The 17237-nt window shown below is 37.8% G+C and overlaps 1 protein-coding gene across 1 annotated transcript; it reads left to right on the top strand.

The window, feature by feature from the left end:
- Nucleotides 1-578: 578 nt before the first annotated feature.
- LOC140168064 (uncharacterized) lies at nucleotides 579-16030 on the top strand. The gene is given in 7 exon segments (XM_072191368.1): nucleotides 579-960; nucleotides 4678-4764; nucleotides 7453-7548; nucleotides 8321-8434; nucleotides 10784-12614; nucleotides 12617-13265; nucleotides 14130-16030. Coding segments are annotated over 7 exon segments (3282 nt in total). The 5' UTR covers nucleotides 579-794; the 3' UTR covers nucleotides 14469-16030.
- Nucleotides 16031-17237: the final 1207 nt, after the last annotated feature.

Consider the following 17237-nt stretch of genomic DNA (forward strand, 5'->3'; position numbering starts at 1 on the left):
AAATCCATATCTTCAATACGAAAGGTCAAAATTTTCAATTGATCGTCGGCTTTTCATCCCACCTACATACACTTTAAGTATAAATCATCAGATTTATAAAGTTTACTTCAAGTACTGTTAAATATCAAAAATATCAATTTTTAATGATTTGCCATAAAATGTGTATTAAATTGCGAATTTCAAAAATCAAAATTATTTGATATCAGAATGACATTCTTCGTATTCAGAATGCAATTCGATATGTCTGATGTGCTCTAATGTCCCAAAATAAATACTGTCCAAACGTTCATACCCCAGCCCTTAAGTACTTAGGTAAAAATAGCATAATCGCGCGAATAGCGTACCACGTTAAGCCGTTTTAATGTTGTAGAAATATTTTAAGTTTGAAAAATATAAGTGTTAATAGCACAAATAGCAATTCTTCAAAATCGCGGTGCGATTATTGCGATTATACATACAAAGTAATGGCAGAAACGCGCGATCGCAAGACATGTTAATAAGAGTGCTATTATTGCTATTGTCAGTTATAACAAAGGGGCTGCACACTATCGTATTGCCTGTATTGTTACCATGCACCACTGATCATGAATTCACCTGATAGCTATTCAAAATATCTGGTTATCGGAAACCCCAGCGGAAACCACACGGTCTCATATTTTCCGATAAACTACATGTGGAATCAATGTATCCGGGCAGTATACAAGTCGCACTATATACATGGTATAGGGTTCACTATTCAGCTATGAATGTAAGGAAACGAAGACAAAGAAACAAAACCATGTGAAGGCCTAAACATGTTTCAAGCAGCGAATAACCCGGTATATGTTACGAGTGTGTATATGCGTAGACCTTGGTTTGTAACCTTGATATTGATTACGTTGAATTGGTCGATTTGCTTTGGGCAAACGTCTTCAGCAATTACACCGACACCAACCATTATAAATGTTTTCATTCCAGAAGGTAAGTTGACTTGTAATGCGATTTAGCGTTAATAAATTTAATTATACCTTAAAAGGTATATTTTAAACAAGTATCGCGACATTTGTCTGTAATGTGGAGGAGCAGTTCCACCATCGAGATTTTATCTATAGGCCTTTTTTTTTATCTCGATGGTTCGGCAATGTGGTTGTATTGGTGTAGGCTTTATAGGACCAAGTTTGAAAAGGGTGAAATTAAAAGCCACACAGAAACTTTGGCCCCTTTTTACGTTTTGAAAGGTGTTTTTTGTGGGATATATTATCTACATGTGCGTTCAGAGCCTATCATTTGCGAGATCACGATATTTGTACGCCAACACTAATAACTCCTATCATAAAGCGCCAATCCGGTGGTGTGTGTGTGGGGGGGTATGTGTGTGACGGGGAGGGGTCTCACGTATTGGGTTACTTTCTCACGGTCTCACGCCAATGTAGTATAATCTCACTCCTAGTCCTAGGTAGTAAATCTCACGCAAAATGCTGGAAAATAAGTAAAATCTCACGCATTGTCAAAATAATTTGTTGTCCCTACCCCCTCCGCTTTTCAGATGATTATATATCACAATTTTTTCTTTTAAATTTCAGTGTCAAAAATGTTCTACACAAACACTTGTTAGGGGGCTGATGCAAAAAGGGGCCCTGAAAATTTGTGACACTCCTAAGGGGGGGCTGAAAAAAAATGACCACAAATTTTCCTGGAAAAATTAAGTTTATGCTTTTCCATGGGGTTGACCCATAACTTTCATGTCAAAAAAAATGGGGGGGGGGGTGGCTGAAATTGTTGAGGTCTGTAAAGGGCGGCCCCGAAAAAAATTTTCGATGAAATTTCTTTGCATCAGGGCCCCCTTACAAGTGTTTGTGAACAGTCCCTAAAAACGGACTATTATGGATAGGACCCATAATGCAGGCATCTGAAGTTCACTGCAATCAATTGACAAGTAATACGTCTATTGTTGACCGGGCATGATTCATATCACTACGTCAGTATTTCCATAGATACTGCATTTAAGCTGAATAACACGGATAATTTCCTTTTGAACTTTTTTTCAATGATTCAGTGACCCGTGTATGAATTTTGTTGCTAATTAATTACAGGTAGACATAGGACTATTAAATTTGGTTACGGTTTTGCAATATTTTAGCAGTCATCAAGTTTCAACGCATAACCATGGGTCAGGTTATAGACATAGCAATTAAAGGCCCATTCAGTGATTTGCTCATCTTGACGATCGTAAAAATCATCAAAATTAAGATTTTGGTACCTTTGTCATTGTCATAGATGTGCTAACATAGCCTGCAAGTAGTTCAGCCAAAAGCCGTGTATTTTAGACATTTTACACGAATCTGTAATTTAGATACTGACAGTATCTAAATTAGCTACATGTATTTGAATGGGGCTTCAACTTCGTCAGGACTGTTTTTTGCCAAATTTGTCATTTCAAAAATACCAAATGACAATTTGAATGACTTATCATTCACTTTTAAGCAATTTATAAACAATTTTAATGTTTTTACTCTTGCGCTGGGATCACTGAATGGGTCTTTAATGTGAAAATAGCAAATTGATGCAATGCAAACAAATGGGTACAATATATTCAATCGTTTTTACAGGGTGTCCCAGAATGATTTATACCGGGGAAGTTGTATTTTAGGTAGGAAGAGCATTGCTATTGGCAGTATTGTTTTAAATTCTAAAATAAACATATACTTAGCTTTCCCAGGAACTTTAGATTTTAGAAATTGGATGTTTCTAATAGAAGTTACAGGATATTGCGTAAAAATAGTGAATTCCAAGTTTTGACAAAACTACCTATTTTGAAAACCTGTAAAAACAGCACAAAGTTATTTGGAAAATGTTATGCAGTATATTTGTTGTGTCCTGTTCTTACTTCTACTGAATAGTCGATATCTATTGATAATTTATGTTACGAAGTAATAACATTCCTTGTATGGAATAAAGGATTTGTTACGCTTGAGTAACCTTAAGGGTACTTTCTCTTTTTGGTTGAAATTTTTGGCGGGAAATAATCCCGCCAAAATATTAAAGTAATATTTTTCCACAACTAAATATCATAGTCATGAAATTAATGATGCATCTGGTAGCTTAGATCATAACGTGCATATACATAGTTGCAATTATCCCAGATAATTCTTGATTTGTTTTTACAGAGTGTTGAATTGTCGAGGTTTTTGGTCAAAAAAGGTGCACTCGGTGTATTTTGAAACTTGAGGCATAACTCTTCTCCAATTAACCCCAAATAATAATTTATTATATACGCGTGTAGCAAACCCCTCTGGAAATAATTGGACGTTGTTTGCGGAGCCTAAATTTGGTTCGATTTTATTTCACAATATTTCTAGGGTGAGAATTTTGACCTGACATTTTCCCATTCGGATTTTATAAATAAATAAATTTTGAATAAATAATGAGTACGCTTACCTTCCTGCAACACTTCCTGATACCATTGGGCATCTGCTGATAGCCGACATTTTAGCTGAAAACAGTCGCTTCCTATCATTTTTGAACAAAATATGGTTCAAAATCACGTACACTACGCGTATATACTGGCACAGCGAGGTAATGAAGAGAGCTATTTATGGTGGGGTATCTATTGTAAGCTATTAGGGTATAGTATATCTTCCCGCAAGTGACCAGATGTGTCAAGCAGGTGCATAGGCCTACATAAGGGCGGTATATTCAAATGGTATTGTCTGGATCATTGAGTATCGATCGCGCAAGTATACACGTATGTATGTGCGTGGTCACTCCCCAGGTTTTGACATGAATTACAATGACGTCGTGAATGACCCAGCGTTTTCATTTTATTATTACAAAATTAATGGTCGTTTATCACGAGTCCTAATAGTCACATTACCAGTTCAATTCATCAAAATTAATTTGTATTAAATGAAAACAAACAGACAAGTAGAGTCATATGTCTTTCTATGACTGTATTCCTACCAAAATCTGATTTTCAATACACTAGACACGTGTTGATATGTATATCTTTGAAAATCGCCGAATGTTAACCACAGTCACCGTGGCACAGTAGGCATCTTTAGCATTCATAGTGCCTTGGCAGTGGTTCGAACCCGGGTTCGAACCCGGGTGTAAATTTTAGTATTTTTTATTCTTTTTAAGATATCGTGAAATTTGAATTTCTTTCTGGTATATTCTGGTATACCAGAACGAAATTACAACACATTGTCTATGGAGCAGTGTAATAGTATACACATAATCATGCATAACTCGCAAACGCAATCTGAATCAACTGAAATTTTGGGAATAAGCTTTTTTCATGGATATCTACTGAAAATGTCATAAAAAGAGGATGCTAGGATCACGAAATACTCCTTTAATCTGGTGTACTTACGAGTAGTTTGCACGCATGTTGCAATTGACGTATAGACCTTTTCCGTAATTGCCCACCTTTCGCCGTAAATGTCACGTGACAAAAAATGTCGAAAGCGAGGGCAAATCTCGCCGTAGATAGGGCCAAAAATATCGAAAGCGAGGGCAAATTCGATGTTTACCCCATCTACGGCGAAAGGTGTGCAATTACAGAAAAGGTCTATACAGAATTAAATATGGTGGTGCAATTCAGCCGTAATGATGGACCTCCGATTTATTAATATATTAGCCAGGTTTGCACTTTTATGTCTGGTATAATAATGATTTGTCTCACTTTACCGTTTTCAGATATTGGTGAATGCGCAACTACTCCCTGTCTCAATGCAAGCGCCTGTATAGATAACGTCAACAGTCGGTGCTTTTACACCACCTCAGGTTTGTCAAGTTATTTTCTAAATTTTGCAGTATAGTATTATTACCAAATAATGCTATGCAACATTCTCTTTTAGTGATAACTCATACAGCAGGAGCAAATCTTTTGTAAAATACCGACACTTTACAAAACACGAATTGGTTGGTTGGTTTTTGTTATTGTTAGTTAAGAAGAGATATGCCTACATGTCGATGTCCATTACCAATAATATTTTATACCTTACTGCAGAAGTCTTGTAGAGTATGGGGAGCAGATCAATATGTTACTGCAAATCATTGATTCACAATTTTGTTTATTTTACCCTTGATATCAGTGTTGGAGGACTCGGGACTCGGACTCGGACTCGAGTCCGGACTCGAGTCCTTTTTTCAAGGACTCGGACTCGGACTTGGACTCGGGAGCTAATGACTCGGACTCGGACTCGGACCCCAAGGACTCGGGGACTCGGCTCCGAGTCCTCCTCGAGTCCAGCAAAAAAGGATCTTTTTAGGTCTTTCATTTTCGTTCATTGTAAACTTCCTTGCTTGATCAATGATCACATCACATGATTAATTAAAGTAATTTTGCATGCAAATAAATTCAGTTTGTAAATCAAAGTAAAACTAAAAAGCAAGATTGCTTTTCAGTTATATCTTTATATATAAATGGATTTTAATCATAATCATTTTGTTTTGACATGACTGCTTTGTTAGACACAAAACTAGAATGCTACCATTTTCAGAGTGTTAGGCTCAATGAACTGGAGCATGATGCAAATGTGGGTCTTAAGGAACTGCCGGAGAGCCTGAACAAGGGACCCTTGACCGCCGCACATACCCGTACCACCTTTACATGTGAGTGACCCCACACCCGGAATAATACTGCATTGGCCTACAGCCAGATCCAACACCCCTTCGTTTGGCACCTGAAGTTTGGTACTGACGTCATCTATTTATTGTCATAATGCATATTTTGCCTCTTTAAAACACAAACCTAATAAGTTACTGTGATTATTCTGTTTCCAAGGTATGCTACCAAGGGGCTGAGCAAAAATTATGAGCATTGGGGGAAGGTAAAATTGTGGGTAAGAATTTTTTGGCCGATCGAAAGGGAGGGTGGAAGCCATTTTTGGCAAACCGAAAGGGGGGAACAAGTAATTTTAGGCATTATGGGGCACCTTTCAAATAAAGCGCTCTAAAAGGCTTATAGAAAACAGTACGGAAACATTTACATATGCCATGGAAATATTCTCTTATTTCCATGTATATGCAAATTTCCCTGCTCGCTGCGCTCGCAACATAATCATAATCTAAACCATTTAAGGTTTGTAAATTGGAATCCCAAAACTTAATTGCATGTGCAAAAGTGGGGGGGGCAAAGATTTGTGGGAGGGGGGACAAGCATTTTGGCAGGCCGAGAGGGATAAGCATTTTTGCAATTTCATCCCTCCCGGGCTCCGCATAATTGTTGCAGCCCCAAAAACAATACTAGGCATGCTAGGTGGGACTAGCAAATTATGTACTTAAAAGAAAATAATATAGAACGAAAATTCTGGTTAAGTATAGGCCTACGTTGACAAAGTATTGGTGAAAACCCCGGGGCTTGAATTTGATACATAAGGACTCGGACTCGGACTCGGACTCGAACATTGAGGACTCGGACTCGGACTCGGACATCATAAATTGGCAGGGACTCGGACTCGGACTTGGACTCGGACACCAAGGACCCGGACTCGGACTCGGACTCGGATGATGAGGACTCGACTACAACACTGCTTGATATACTAAGTAGTTTTAGACGCGCTGGGGACAGCGCTTCGGTGGAGAAAGGGGCAGTGTAGTAAAAGTGAATTTTATCTTTGTAGTTAATCTCTTACCCAATCTGCTACAAAAATCCTTCTATTTACTTATAAATTATAAAACCTGTTCATTAGCAGCAGACAACCACACACACATACACAATACAGCACTCACCACTGTGTGCACGCATTTGACCTACTTCTGATCTTTTTCCAAGAACTTACCGGATGTGCGTACTAAATATGAACTGGGCAGTTTTCAAGTAAAATTTTCGGTTTCAAACTGAATTATTTTACGTTCGTATGTAGACTACATTAATAGTAGCTAGGCTCGATGCGAGTGCAGGATACAATTCTATTAACGCAATTGAAAGTACATTAATTTTATTTATTTATTTACTCGAAGCTACTCGTTTTAATTTTGTTGCAATAAAGGAAACACTAGACTCACATTTTAATTATTTTGTTGAGCTTCTTGCAAATCAGCATTCGAAAAATTTAGATTGCTTCACAAGTCTAGCATCGTGTACAAATCTACAGTGGCGTAGCTAGGGCTTGTGTTGCATACATAATGACGCCCCTCCTGATTCTTGGAACAATTGCGCGCGGAGCGCCCAAAAATTTGCACAAATAGGGCCTAACACTAATTTTGGTTATAATGAAGTTAAACATCGGTCTTAAATTGATATTTCAAATGGTTTTGTGTTGAAATCCGCGCGAAGCACGCGAAAATTCGACTTTCATCGCTTGGAGGGGCGCAGAATCGATGCTGAATTGGTCAATACGGCGCCCCTAAGGGTGGCGCCCAGGGCACGTGCCCTCACCTTTCCCCACTGCAAATCTGCTTATCCGGTACGTGTATTAGCAATCCAGAATCCTCTACTAAAAATATATTTTCTCCTCACCTTTACAGATGATAGTTTTTTCTCCAACTGTGAAAATAGTGTCAGGAGCAATGGTTATTTCTGTTGGTGTGAGCCAGGATGGACTGGAACTCGATGTGAAATAAGTAAGTTATTACAATGGATCTACCATTTAAAATTAAAAATAATTCGATTATTTTCAGAAAAACAAATATTTTGAAGGTGGCTACTTTCATCAAATTTGTAGACAGATTTGAACAAGGATCCTGTAGCTAGCCTTCAATATCGATTAATCAGATTTAATACACACCTATGACGTCGCGCTATTGTTTTACCGCTCCATTATTTTCTACGAATGGAGCGATGATTATAATAACACGACATGCCTTTCTCTTTTCTCTGAAAAGCAAACACCTTTCAAGGAAAAAGTACTGGCATTTACCAATGTAGTGTTAATAACAATAACATTCGAAAAGCAAGTGTAACGTCTTTGCGAAACGTGCAGGCTCCTTCTAATTTTTTCTTGCAAGAAAGAATTAGAAGGAGCCTACAATACACTGAGAACTTTACAGTGTTGTGAGTACGACATAAAAACTGGTTGGAATCAGGAATTTTCTCTGGTCATTTTCTCAGAACCATGACAACGAAGGGAGGTACATGTAGTAATCTGATATTATCATGTACAGATCAGAGGTGGGTGGACAGGATATGAAAACAAACCACCATCCCAGAGCCCAGAAGCCTCGAACCGAGGCTAAGTCCCTTCCTGTGATTTGTGAATAAAATATGTTATAATTTTCATAGATTAGACTTTAAATGCCCTTCCCCTAGCTACGCCCCTGTGTATAGCAAGAATATCAATCTGGTATCTCATGTCCTATAATTATTTAAGTTATCAATTAATTTCTTATTTATCAGATATCGATGAGTGTGCTCCTACCCCTTGCTTAAATGGAGGCACATGCCATGATGGAATCAATCAATTCACCTGTGACTGTGTGTCAGGTTTTACTGGTTCCAGATGTCAATTTGGTAAGTAAAAATAATGCTAACATATAAGATGATAGGCAAGTTGTTATAATAAGGTATAATTAACATTAAAATAACATCCCTACAAAATACGATGCCTGTGAAGTACTAGTAAAAGAAAGAGAGCTTTCTGTAATTGGTGGGTAAGAATTAAGGAAAAGTGGGCGACCAGTGCGAAATGTCTTTGTTTGTATGAATTATTATACAAATATTGACTTCTATGAGGGGCACAGTTAAAATTATAGGCCCGAGATGATGTCAAAACCATGACTATGCCCGAAGCGAAGCTGAGGGCATAGTCATAGTTTCGACATCACCGAGGGCCTATTATTTTAAATTATATACCTCATATATAGATTCCTGTCATCTGATTGGTTAAAAGTGCAGTCATTGAATTAGCTATGCCCTCCTTTTTAAGAATTACGTAAAAACTGAACTATTCCCCGGGCAATAGTCTTTTAAAAAGACTATTCCCCGGGCATAGTCATTTTCACATCATCGGTGTGCGTCCCGATCAAACTCTACGCGCGCGATCGCGTGTTCGCATTACACACGCGGCGCCAACGCGCTGTCTGCCAGTTGTGGTGACGCGACTGGTTCATAACGAAAAACTTTCTTTGTAAATTTTACCATGGCTTTATGAACAATAAAATAGGTTTTTTTAACCAATCAGATGACAAAATCTATATTAATGAGGTATATAAAACAAATATTGATCTGCTTTATTCGGGTCATGGTTAACATTATAGGCCCGCTCTGATCTCAAACCATGCTATGACCCTCGGCTGCGCCTCGGGCCATAGCATGGTTTTGAGATCACCTTGGGCCTATAATTTTAACCATGACCCGAATAAAGCAGTCAATATTTGTATACTGTGTCCCGAATTAAGCAGTCAATATTTGTTTTATATACCGAATATATAGATTCTTCTCATTTGATTGGTTAAAAGATTTCCTGAACTAACAAGGCCTACAAGCTTTTGACTGCTTAGGTCTTGATTTTGAACTGTACTAAAAGTATAATTACTTACCAAAATTATGTCCTCTTCTTGGTCTTCAGTGTCGATCCATCCAAATTGGAAAGTGCGTGCAAGTTCCACAAAAATGTCATTTAAAGTTAAAATCCAACAGGCAACACGGATAACATTTAAAATCCATAAATCCAACACGGATAAAACTAAAAGTTATGGTCCATCAATCCAACACGGATAACAGTTAAAATTCATCAATCCAACACGGATAATCAGTTGAAATCTATTAGAGTTAAAAACAGGCAATAACAATTTACTGTTGATGAAAATGCACCACACAGTTGTGAAAATTTAAACTGGTGGGTTTATTCTACTGGCTGCTGGTGTTGGTAATATTGACAGGGATGTTCATAATATCATCCAGCTCGGAATTTGGCAGTGCAGTCACCTTTGCCAAATCCATGTCAATAAACTTAAGATAATCTTGAAACACCTTCACCGCGTACTTCACTTGGTTTTTAGTACTCTTGCTATCGACGGCTTCCAAAATCGCCTTCAGTTCTTCATCAGCGAGATGGAATCTTGAATTTTCAGCCGTTTTATCACAAGTTTGAAATGTTAACAGAGTTGAACAAAATCACTGCGCTACGCGGTGAAAGGTCGTCTGCAAGAAGAGGTCAATTCATCGCGAACTGTGACCGCTACGTCCGCTAGTCTCTTTTACAACACTCGTAATCAACGCCGGCCGTATAGTGGGTGCGTAATGTTTACTAGCGATCTGTGTATTCGGGGTTGCCACTATCCAATTATTTATAGGGCACAGTTGATTATGACGTCATCTTGATAGAAAAAAGGGCGCCCAGCTATTTTAATGACTCCACTTTTTAACCAATCAGATGAGAGGAATATATATATGAGGTATATAAATTTAAATGAACCATGTTTATTTTTTCCCACCCGTTGCATGAGAAGTACTTTGTAGCGTCCACATTGGCCATGATATAGCTAGATCTGCGCGGTTTTTTGTTTCTTTCAAATTTTATGGCAAATTTTTACAAATTGATATTTTTGACATTCAACAGTCCTCGAAGTAAACTGTATAAATCGAATGATATAATACTTTACAGTTTATAGCTGGGAGGAAATGCCGTCCATAATGAAAATTTTAACCTTTCGTATTGAAGATAATACATTTTTCTTCAAAAGACCTAAAAAATTGTTCTCAATCAAGTTTTAAATTGCCTGCATTGTATTTTGACGAGAATTTATATTATACACAAATAAAACAAACACATAAATGCGCCCCCTACACAACTAAGTAAGGAATGGATATTTATATATATTTTTAATTTATTGACTTAAATTTTTATTTTTTTTGCAGATACAATAATCGAAGTTAACAACGTAACCGTTCCGGTCTGTCGGAAACACTTGTGTGAATCGATGGGGTGTTCAGAAGGCGACCAAACCACTCCGAAATTTTGTCACTGCGATAAAGCTTGTAAATTCTTCGACGACTGTTGTGCAGACTACAAAGATGCATGTTCACATGACCAACAGAGTGAATTTCAAAGTATATTACAGTCACGTGATTTAGCTACTGCCGATAGAGAGTGTGTTACTGTAGACATAGATCCTAGTACGAGGATTTTGCCTCTAGATGGCATTCTTTTTAGCGACGATAGTTATTGGATGGTTTCAAAATGCAGCAAGGATCTTGGTGTTGTGAGTAAACGATGTCAGGAACCAGTGTGTAACGATACGTTATCAACTATACCAGTGATTGACTCGTTAGGAATCACTTACAGAAATGTATATTGTGCTGTGTGTCACAATGTTCGTACATCAGAATTAACTGCATGGGAAACAATCTTAGATTGCAGATATTTTCCCCCTGACCTAAATGAAATTGATGTGAACTTTTTATGCAGCACTTGTCGTTTGATTCTGAATCCTCCGGCAATAGCAAGAAAATGTGAACCACGTGCGCGATCCAGATGTGTTAGTGACGCCGATGAAGCTCGCAATGCAGGTTGTAAAACGTACACAGCTTTGATTGATGTATCGGGTAAAATATATAGGAATCCTCATTGTTTTCTGTGTAGTATACATGATAAGAATGTTACCTTTGATGATTACGATGTAAATTGCGGAGGTACACACTTTCCGATATATACTCTACCGGATTCGGATTCTGAATCATGTTGTGATAGTCAAAGGCCAGGCCCGAATCCTGGATATCCTGGCGGCCTTCCCCTGTCAGTAGTCCTGGATTTCGGTTCCTCAAGTAGCGTTAAAATCTTACGTAATACTGATATTATCATAGAAACCACCATTACATGTCCTGAAGGCGAGGTATATGTTGAACACCAAGATGCAAGTTCGGATTGCATACCTGTAAGATGCGATGAAGGGTTCAATCTGCAAGATGGGAAATGTTTACCGAAAACCTCCGATTTGCCGTGTGGAACTGACGAGTTAAATACTACGATTTATACTCTAACAGTAACATTGCACACGGAAGCCTGTAAACATAATTGGTTCAAAAATGTTAGCGAAGAATTATTGCCGCACTTATTTGGTACCGATCTATTAGACGATGTCATAATTTTAAATGTGTCCATAACATGCACTGATAGGATGAATTCGGTTGATTTTATGTACACAGTTGGCGGTACAGCAGATTTGTTGGAGATGATCCAAGATCAACTCGCAGTTTTCGAAACAATAAACTCATTGCAATCTTTTCCACAAATTTCAAGTAGTATGATAAATAAACTTGAAATCACCAAAAGTTGTCTGGAATCGGATTTAGAATACACATGTGACACGGAATGGATATCGGAAAATGAGTACACACTTTTAATACAAAATGGCAGCTACGTTGTCTTTCTGAACAAATCTTTGGAATGGATAACACCTAATGGTGTTGAATTTAGAGTACGCTATCAAACTGATAACGCAACCAACAAATTCAACAAGGATATTCAGATCAAAATTTGCCATTTAGACAGCTATCTCAGTTGCCCGTATATAAGATTGAATGTGTCCTTATTTGGAAATTTGAATTCTTCAGATGGAATGATCAAGTACATCCCAAACGGTCATGTTTTGAAACCAACAGAGTACGTCATAACTGCAAATGATGAAATTTTAGCGTGCAATTTCCTCAACCAAAGTGGGGTACGTAATGTAACGCATACTGAGTTGTTTTTGAATATTCAAATGCTCAAACCATCGTAAGCATCGTCGGGAGTGCGTTGTCACTAACTGCCGTAATATTAACGTTTCTTACTTACGCCGTATTTGCTAGTCTTCGTAACCGTGCTAGTCGCCTCATCATGAACCTTATTTGCGCTCTCTTTTTGGGACAATTTTTACTTCTTTTTGGTGGCAACAGAACTGAGAACGAGAACGCTTGTGTAGCCATTGCTGTGATTACACATTACGCATGGCTTGCAGCATTTGCTTGGATGAATGCTTTGGCATTTGAGTTAGATAGAACGTTTGGTAATCCAAACAATTTACAGAAAGTGGGCAAAGGAAAGAAGTCTATGTTTCTGTACATGATATATGCATGGGGCTCACCTTTCCTAGTTATCATACCGTGTCTTGTTCTTCATTTCTGCCAATGCACCCATGTCAATTTCAAGTACGGAAGCGCCAATGCCTGTTGGATAAACGATGGTACAGCAAATCTACTGACATTTGGTGTTCCAGCTGCTATCTTCCTGCTTTTTAACGTCATTTTATTCGGACACACCGTTGTTGGTATAAGATCTGCCAAAAGGGCAACTGCTAGACTTCACCAGGATACGTCAACATTGAAGCGAACTACCGACGAACTTCTTATTTATATAAAGGTTAGTTTTGATAAGTCAATGAAAATGTACCAGTCAGACCTTGCGAATGCTGTTATGTTGTTTTAGATCGATCGTAACAAACAAATAAAGCATTTTGAATCATGCTGATAAATTTGCATATTTACACATTTTTAGATAACTAGGTCCTTTGGGAAAGTAATTAAAAAAAAGCGCATTGATTTATAGTGCGCTACGCACAGGCACAACGCTTAGACGTTGATCCACAAGCCTCAGCACACTTAACAGGTTGTCGCTGACCACTACGGCCCCACATCATTCCATAAACCATTTAACAACAATTCAGGGTATTCGCTGCTACAAGAGCGCACACCCTAGACATTGCACAACCAGGATCAGCTCCCCGAGTTTCGTACGGGTCACAACAAGACAATTAGCAGCAAGTTCCTTGTCCAGGGAATTTCAAGCTAACTCAATTTTTCCACGAGAGCGTACTAGGCCGGTACCGCCAGGGTTCGAACTTGCAACCTCCCGCACCATAGTTGAACGCCTTATCGATTGAGCTAACCCCCTAAAAATAGCGGTTCCGCGTGGGTGGCATCATGGCGTTCCCCATGAGAACTACCTGCCGATTGGCCAAAATAAGTCTTCATTATCAATTGACTCAATGAGCAACATTGTTAGAATAATTTCGCTACACACAAAAATTGGGGTGAATTATTTGCAAAGCTCCATTCTGATTGGTGATTAAAGTGAAAATATCATGTAATTGACCAATCAGAGGCGTTGTTTGATCGGCAGGTAGTGCTCAGTTGGTTAAGAAAAGTATTTACGTAGGAACTCTTTTGTGGCTATCATGTCCTGTGATTGATGTTGTCACGACTTATTTTTATTGTCTGTTTTCAGATTGCTAGTCTAATGGGGTTCACCTGGATATTTGGCTATGTTGCCGCATTTACTGGCATCGAGGCTCTATGGTACATATTCATCATTCTCAACTCACTCCAGGGATTGTTTATTTTCTTCTCTTTTATGTGCAATCGTCGAGTAGGATTGTTATGGAGTGAAAAGCTGAAACTTACTAGTCCGAAAGCAGCGCAAAAGTCCTCAACAAGTGGCACAACAGACAGAAATCGAGCTGCGTCTGCTCCTGGAACACAAATGACAGGGTATTATTCAAGTACACAATCTGATTTCAGACAGGATGGTAGTGACCAACCGCTGAAAGAAGAAACTAAAGTTTAAATTGAGTCGTCCCCTGGCTTTGTTAAACTCTTGTCAAGTAATTGACAAAGTAATGTCTTTTTAACTACTTTATTTATTGGTGCTTTCATTAAACAGGTTAGCCCACTTCAGTGCAAGGTACTTTTGTTCTAGGGGGCCCTGTTAGGCTAAACAAAAATATTTATGTCTCAAAGCTCATGGCCGTTTCACCAACGAATGCGAAATGCGTGGGGTTTTGTGTGCGTGTGTGTGGATTTTCATATTTTTTAAAAACTGAATTAAGATGTCATTTTCGAATGTTCAAAAGTACAGAGCATAAAATTGTGGTTGATTTACACAAATATCAATTGTTTTATACATACACAATGCGAGTATCAAATCAAGTAACTTTTCTTCCTACCAAATTTATCTCAGAATTTCATGATTTTACGGCAAAAAACTTCGAAAGGAAGGGAAATAATAAATGACTTTGCCGTTTCAGCTGACATGGACGCGTTAAGAAAAACGAACGCGCGCGGCGGCTTTGAGACATAAGTATATTTTGGTCTTACATAGTTATATAAAATTACATTGGAATGTGCATACTTACTATTACTCTTATAAAGTACAAACTCACGATAAAGTACAAACTCACGAAATATAATATATGTACATGTATATGTACAATACATTTAAGTTAATGAGAATACATAAAATTACAAAGTGTAATGAATAAAAACATTAAATACTTCGACTGCTAGAATAAGTTAGAGCAGCATTATTTAAACTGATCAAGTGACAAAGAATCAGTGTTGGAACAAGTGTAAGCATCAAGGTTATTTCATAGACTAGACCACGCCCATGGTACTCTGTACAAGCTGTCTATACCGATTCGGAGGACAAAAAAATTCCTTTAAAAAAGGAATGGGGCGCCCAATGTGAGCTTGGACGTGATATGGTGAATTCCATGGCATGGTGTTTAGATTTGGTATTTAATGATTTTTTCTAGGGAAGAGTAGAAGATGATCAAATGCAAGAGAAATGTGTTTGATTGGGGAAGGTGTATCACAGGACCGTTCTGGATGAAATAAATTGAATTGGTATGAAGCTGTCGTGTCAATTTGCGATTATGTGGGGTGGGGAGTTATGTTTTGGGGGCATATTGTAGTGATGATATTGCTTTGGATATTGAATATTGTTGAATTTCGTTATGAAGGGGGGTATATGATGGATAGTATAGAAGACACAAATAAGTAAGCTCCCCCTGGCAAAATATTGGGGGTTATCCCCCACCCGGGATCTACCCCTATGTTGACCAAAAGAAAAGTTTTTATGAAAGTATAACGTCTGTGATACATATACATTATCTACTTGCTACACTGAAAATCTAATAGAGATGAAGGATAAAAACAATTACAGAACATTCATTCTTCATAAAAGTAGCTATATGGGTATACAATGTTTACAAGATAAGAACGTTAATGTTTTGTACATGAACGTAACGTCTTTGATACATAGTTGTTAACACACTGAAAATCTGACTAGAGATTTACAATTTGATGATATCCAAAAGAATACTTAGCATTGAAGAATTAAAAAAATTACAGAACTTTAATTCGTTAACATACACGTAGCAATGATTAACAATGTTGAAAATACATTTTGTTCATAAACGTAACATCCTCCACACATCTAGGATCCGCATAATTTGTTGATTAATGTCATAAACAGTCACAAAAGATTTATGGTCTGATCATTTTATCATTTTAAGGAGGACCCGATATTGCATTTGGAAGAACCAGGCTTTTCAATTACTATCAAAACTGCTGGGTACCAAACTTTTTGATACAGCTTGTATAGTAATTTGTTCTAATTTCCATGCAAAAGGAGCCAGTTGCTTTCATCCTTAAAACAAATACACAATTCAATTACACCATGCAGATAGATAAGACCTTGGTAAGATAAGCATGTTAATTGTTATGTCACTATCTTGATCTTGATAAGATGCCTACCATGCTGCAGCGTATTTTAAGAATCTGTGGGTATTACAGATTATTTTGGTACCGAAATCTCAAAATGGCCCAAAGCGAGTTAAGGCCTTCTGTTTGTCAACCCTCGACATAATGCAGTTCCGATGGCATTTACGTCAATTTTGGTCTTCAGTGTTTTAAAATACAACAATGTAGAACATGTATAATTAGTATGCCGTGTTGTTTGCATACAGTTTGCCGCCCAATTGTGCCACCATATTGCAACTTTGGCAATAACCGCTATATAGATTTTATGGTAATTAGCAAACAAAGTTTAAGAGGCCTCATTAATTGATCTTATCACTATGGACCACAAGAGTCTCGTCCCATTGGCATAGTCCAATAACCTCAATTACATAATCATGGTGCAAAATTTGACCTCAAGTTGCAGAGTAGAGTTTGTGTACCCAAATCTTCAAAGGATGAATGTACAAATGTATTAGGGTTTAAGAACTGTTCCCATGATAGATGAGCATGTTGTGGATCCTAGTGTATGGTCAAATGTCACCGTCTATCGGGTTCTAAGACACACGGTAAACTTTGGGTACAAAACTCATACTCTGCAAATTAGGTCAAATTTTGCACTATGATTGTTTATTTGAGGTTTTTGGACTATGCCATTGAGATTAGGCTATTGTAGTCCATAGTGTTGGTCACCGTCTATCGGGTTCTAATAGGCGGTAAACTGGTTAAGCCATACAAAGGTCAAAGGTCTGGTTTTATTAGGTGTTTTTATAAGTCCATTAATTTTGTATTTTAAACAAAGAATATACGCTCAACA

Source organism: Amphiura filiformis, chromosome 13, assembly GCF_039555335.1.
Source record: "Amphiura filiformis chromosome 13, Afil_fr2py, whole genome shotgun sequence".
NCBI classification, from domain to species: Eukaryota; Metazoa; Echinodermata; class Ophiuroidea; order Amphilepidida; family Amphiuridae; genus Amphiura; species Amphiura filiformis.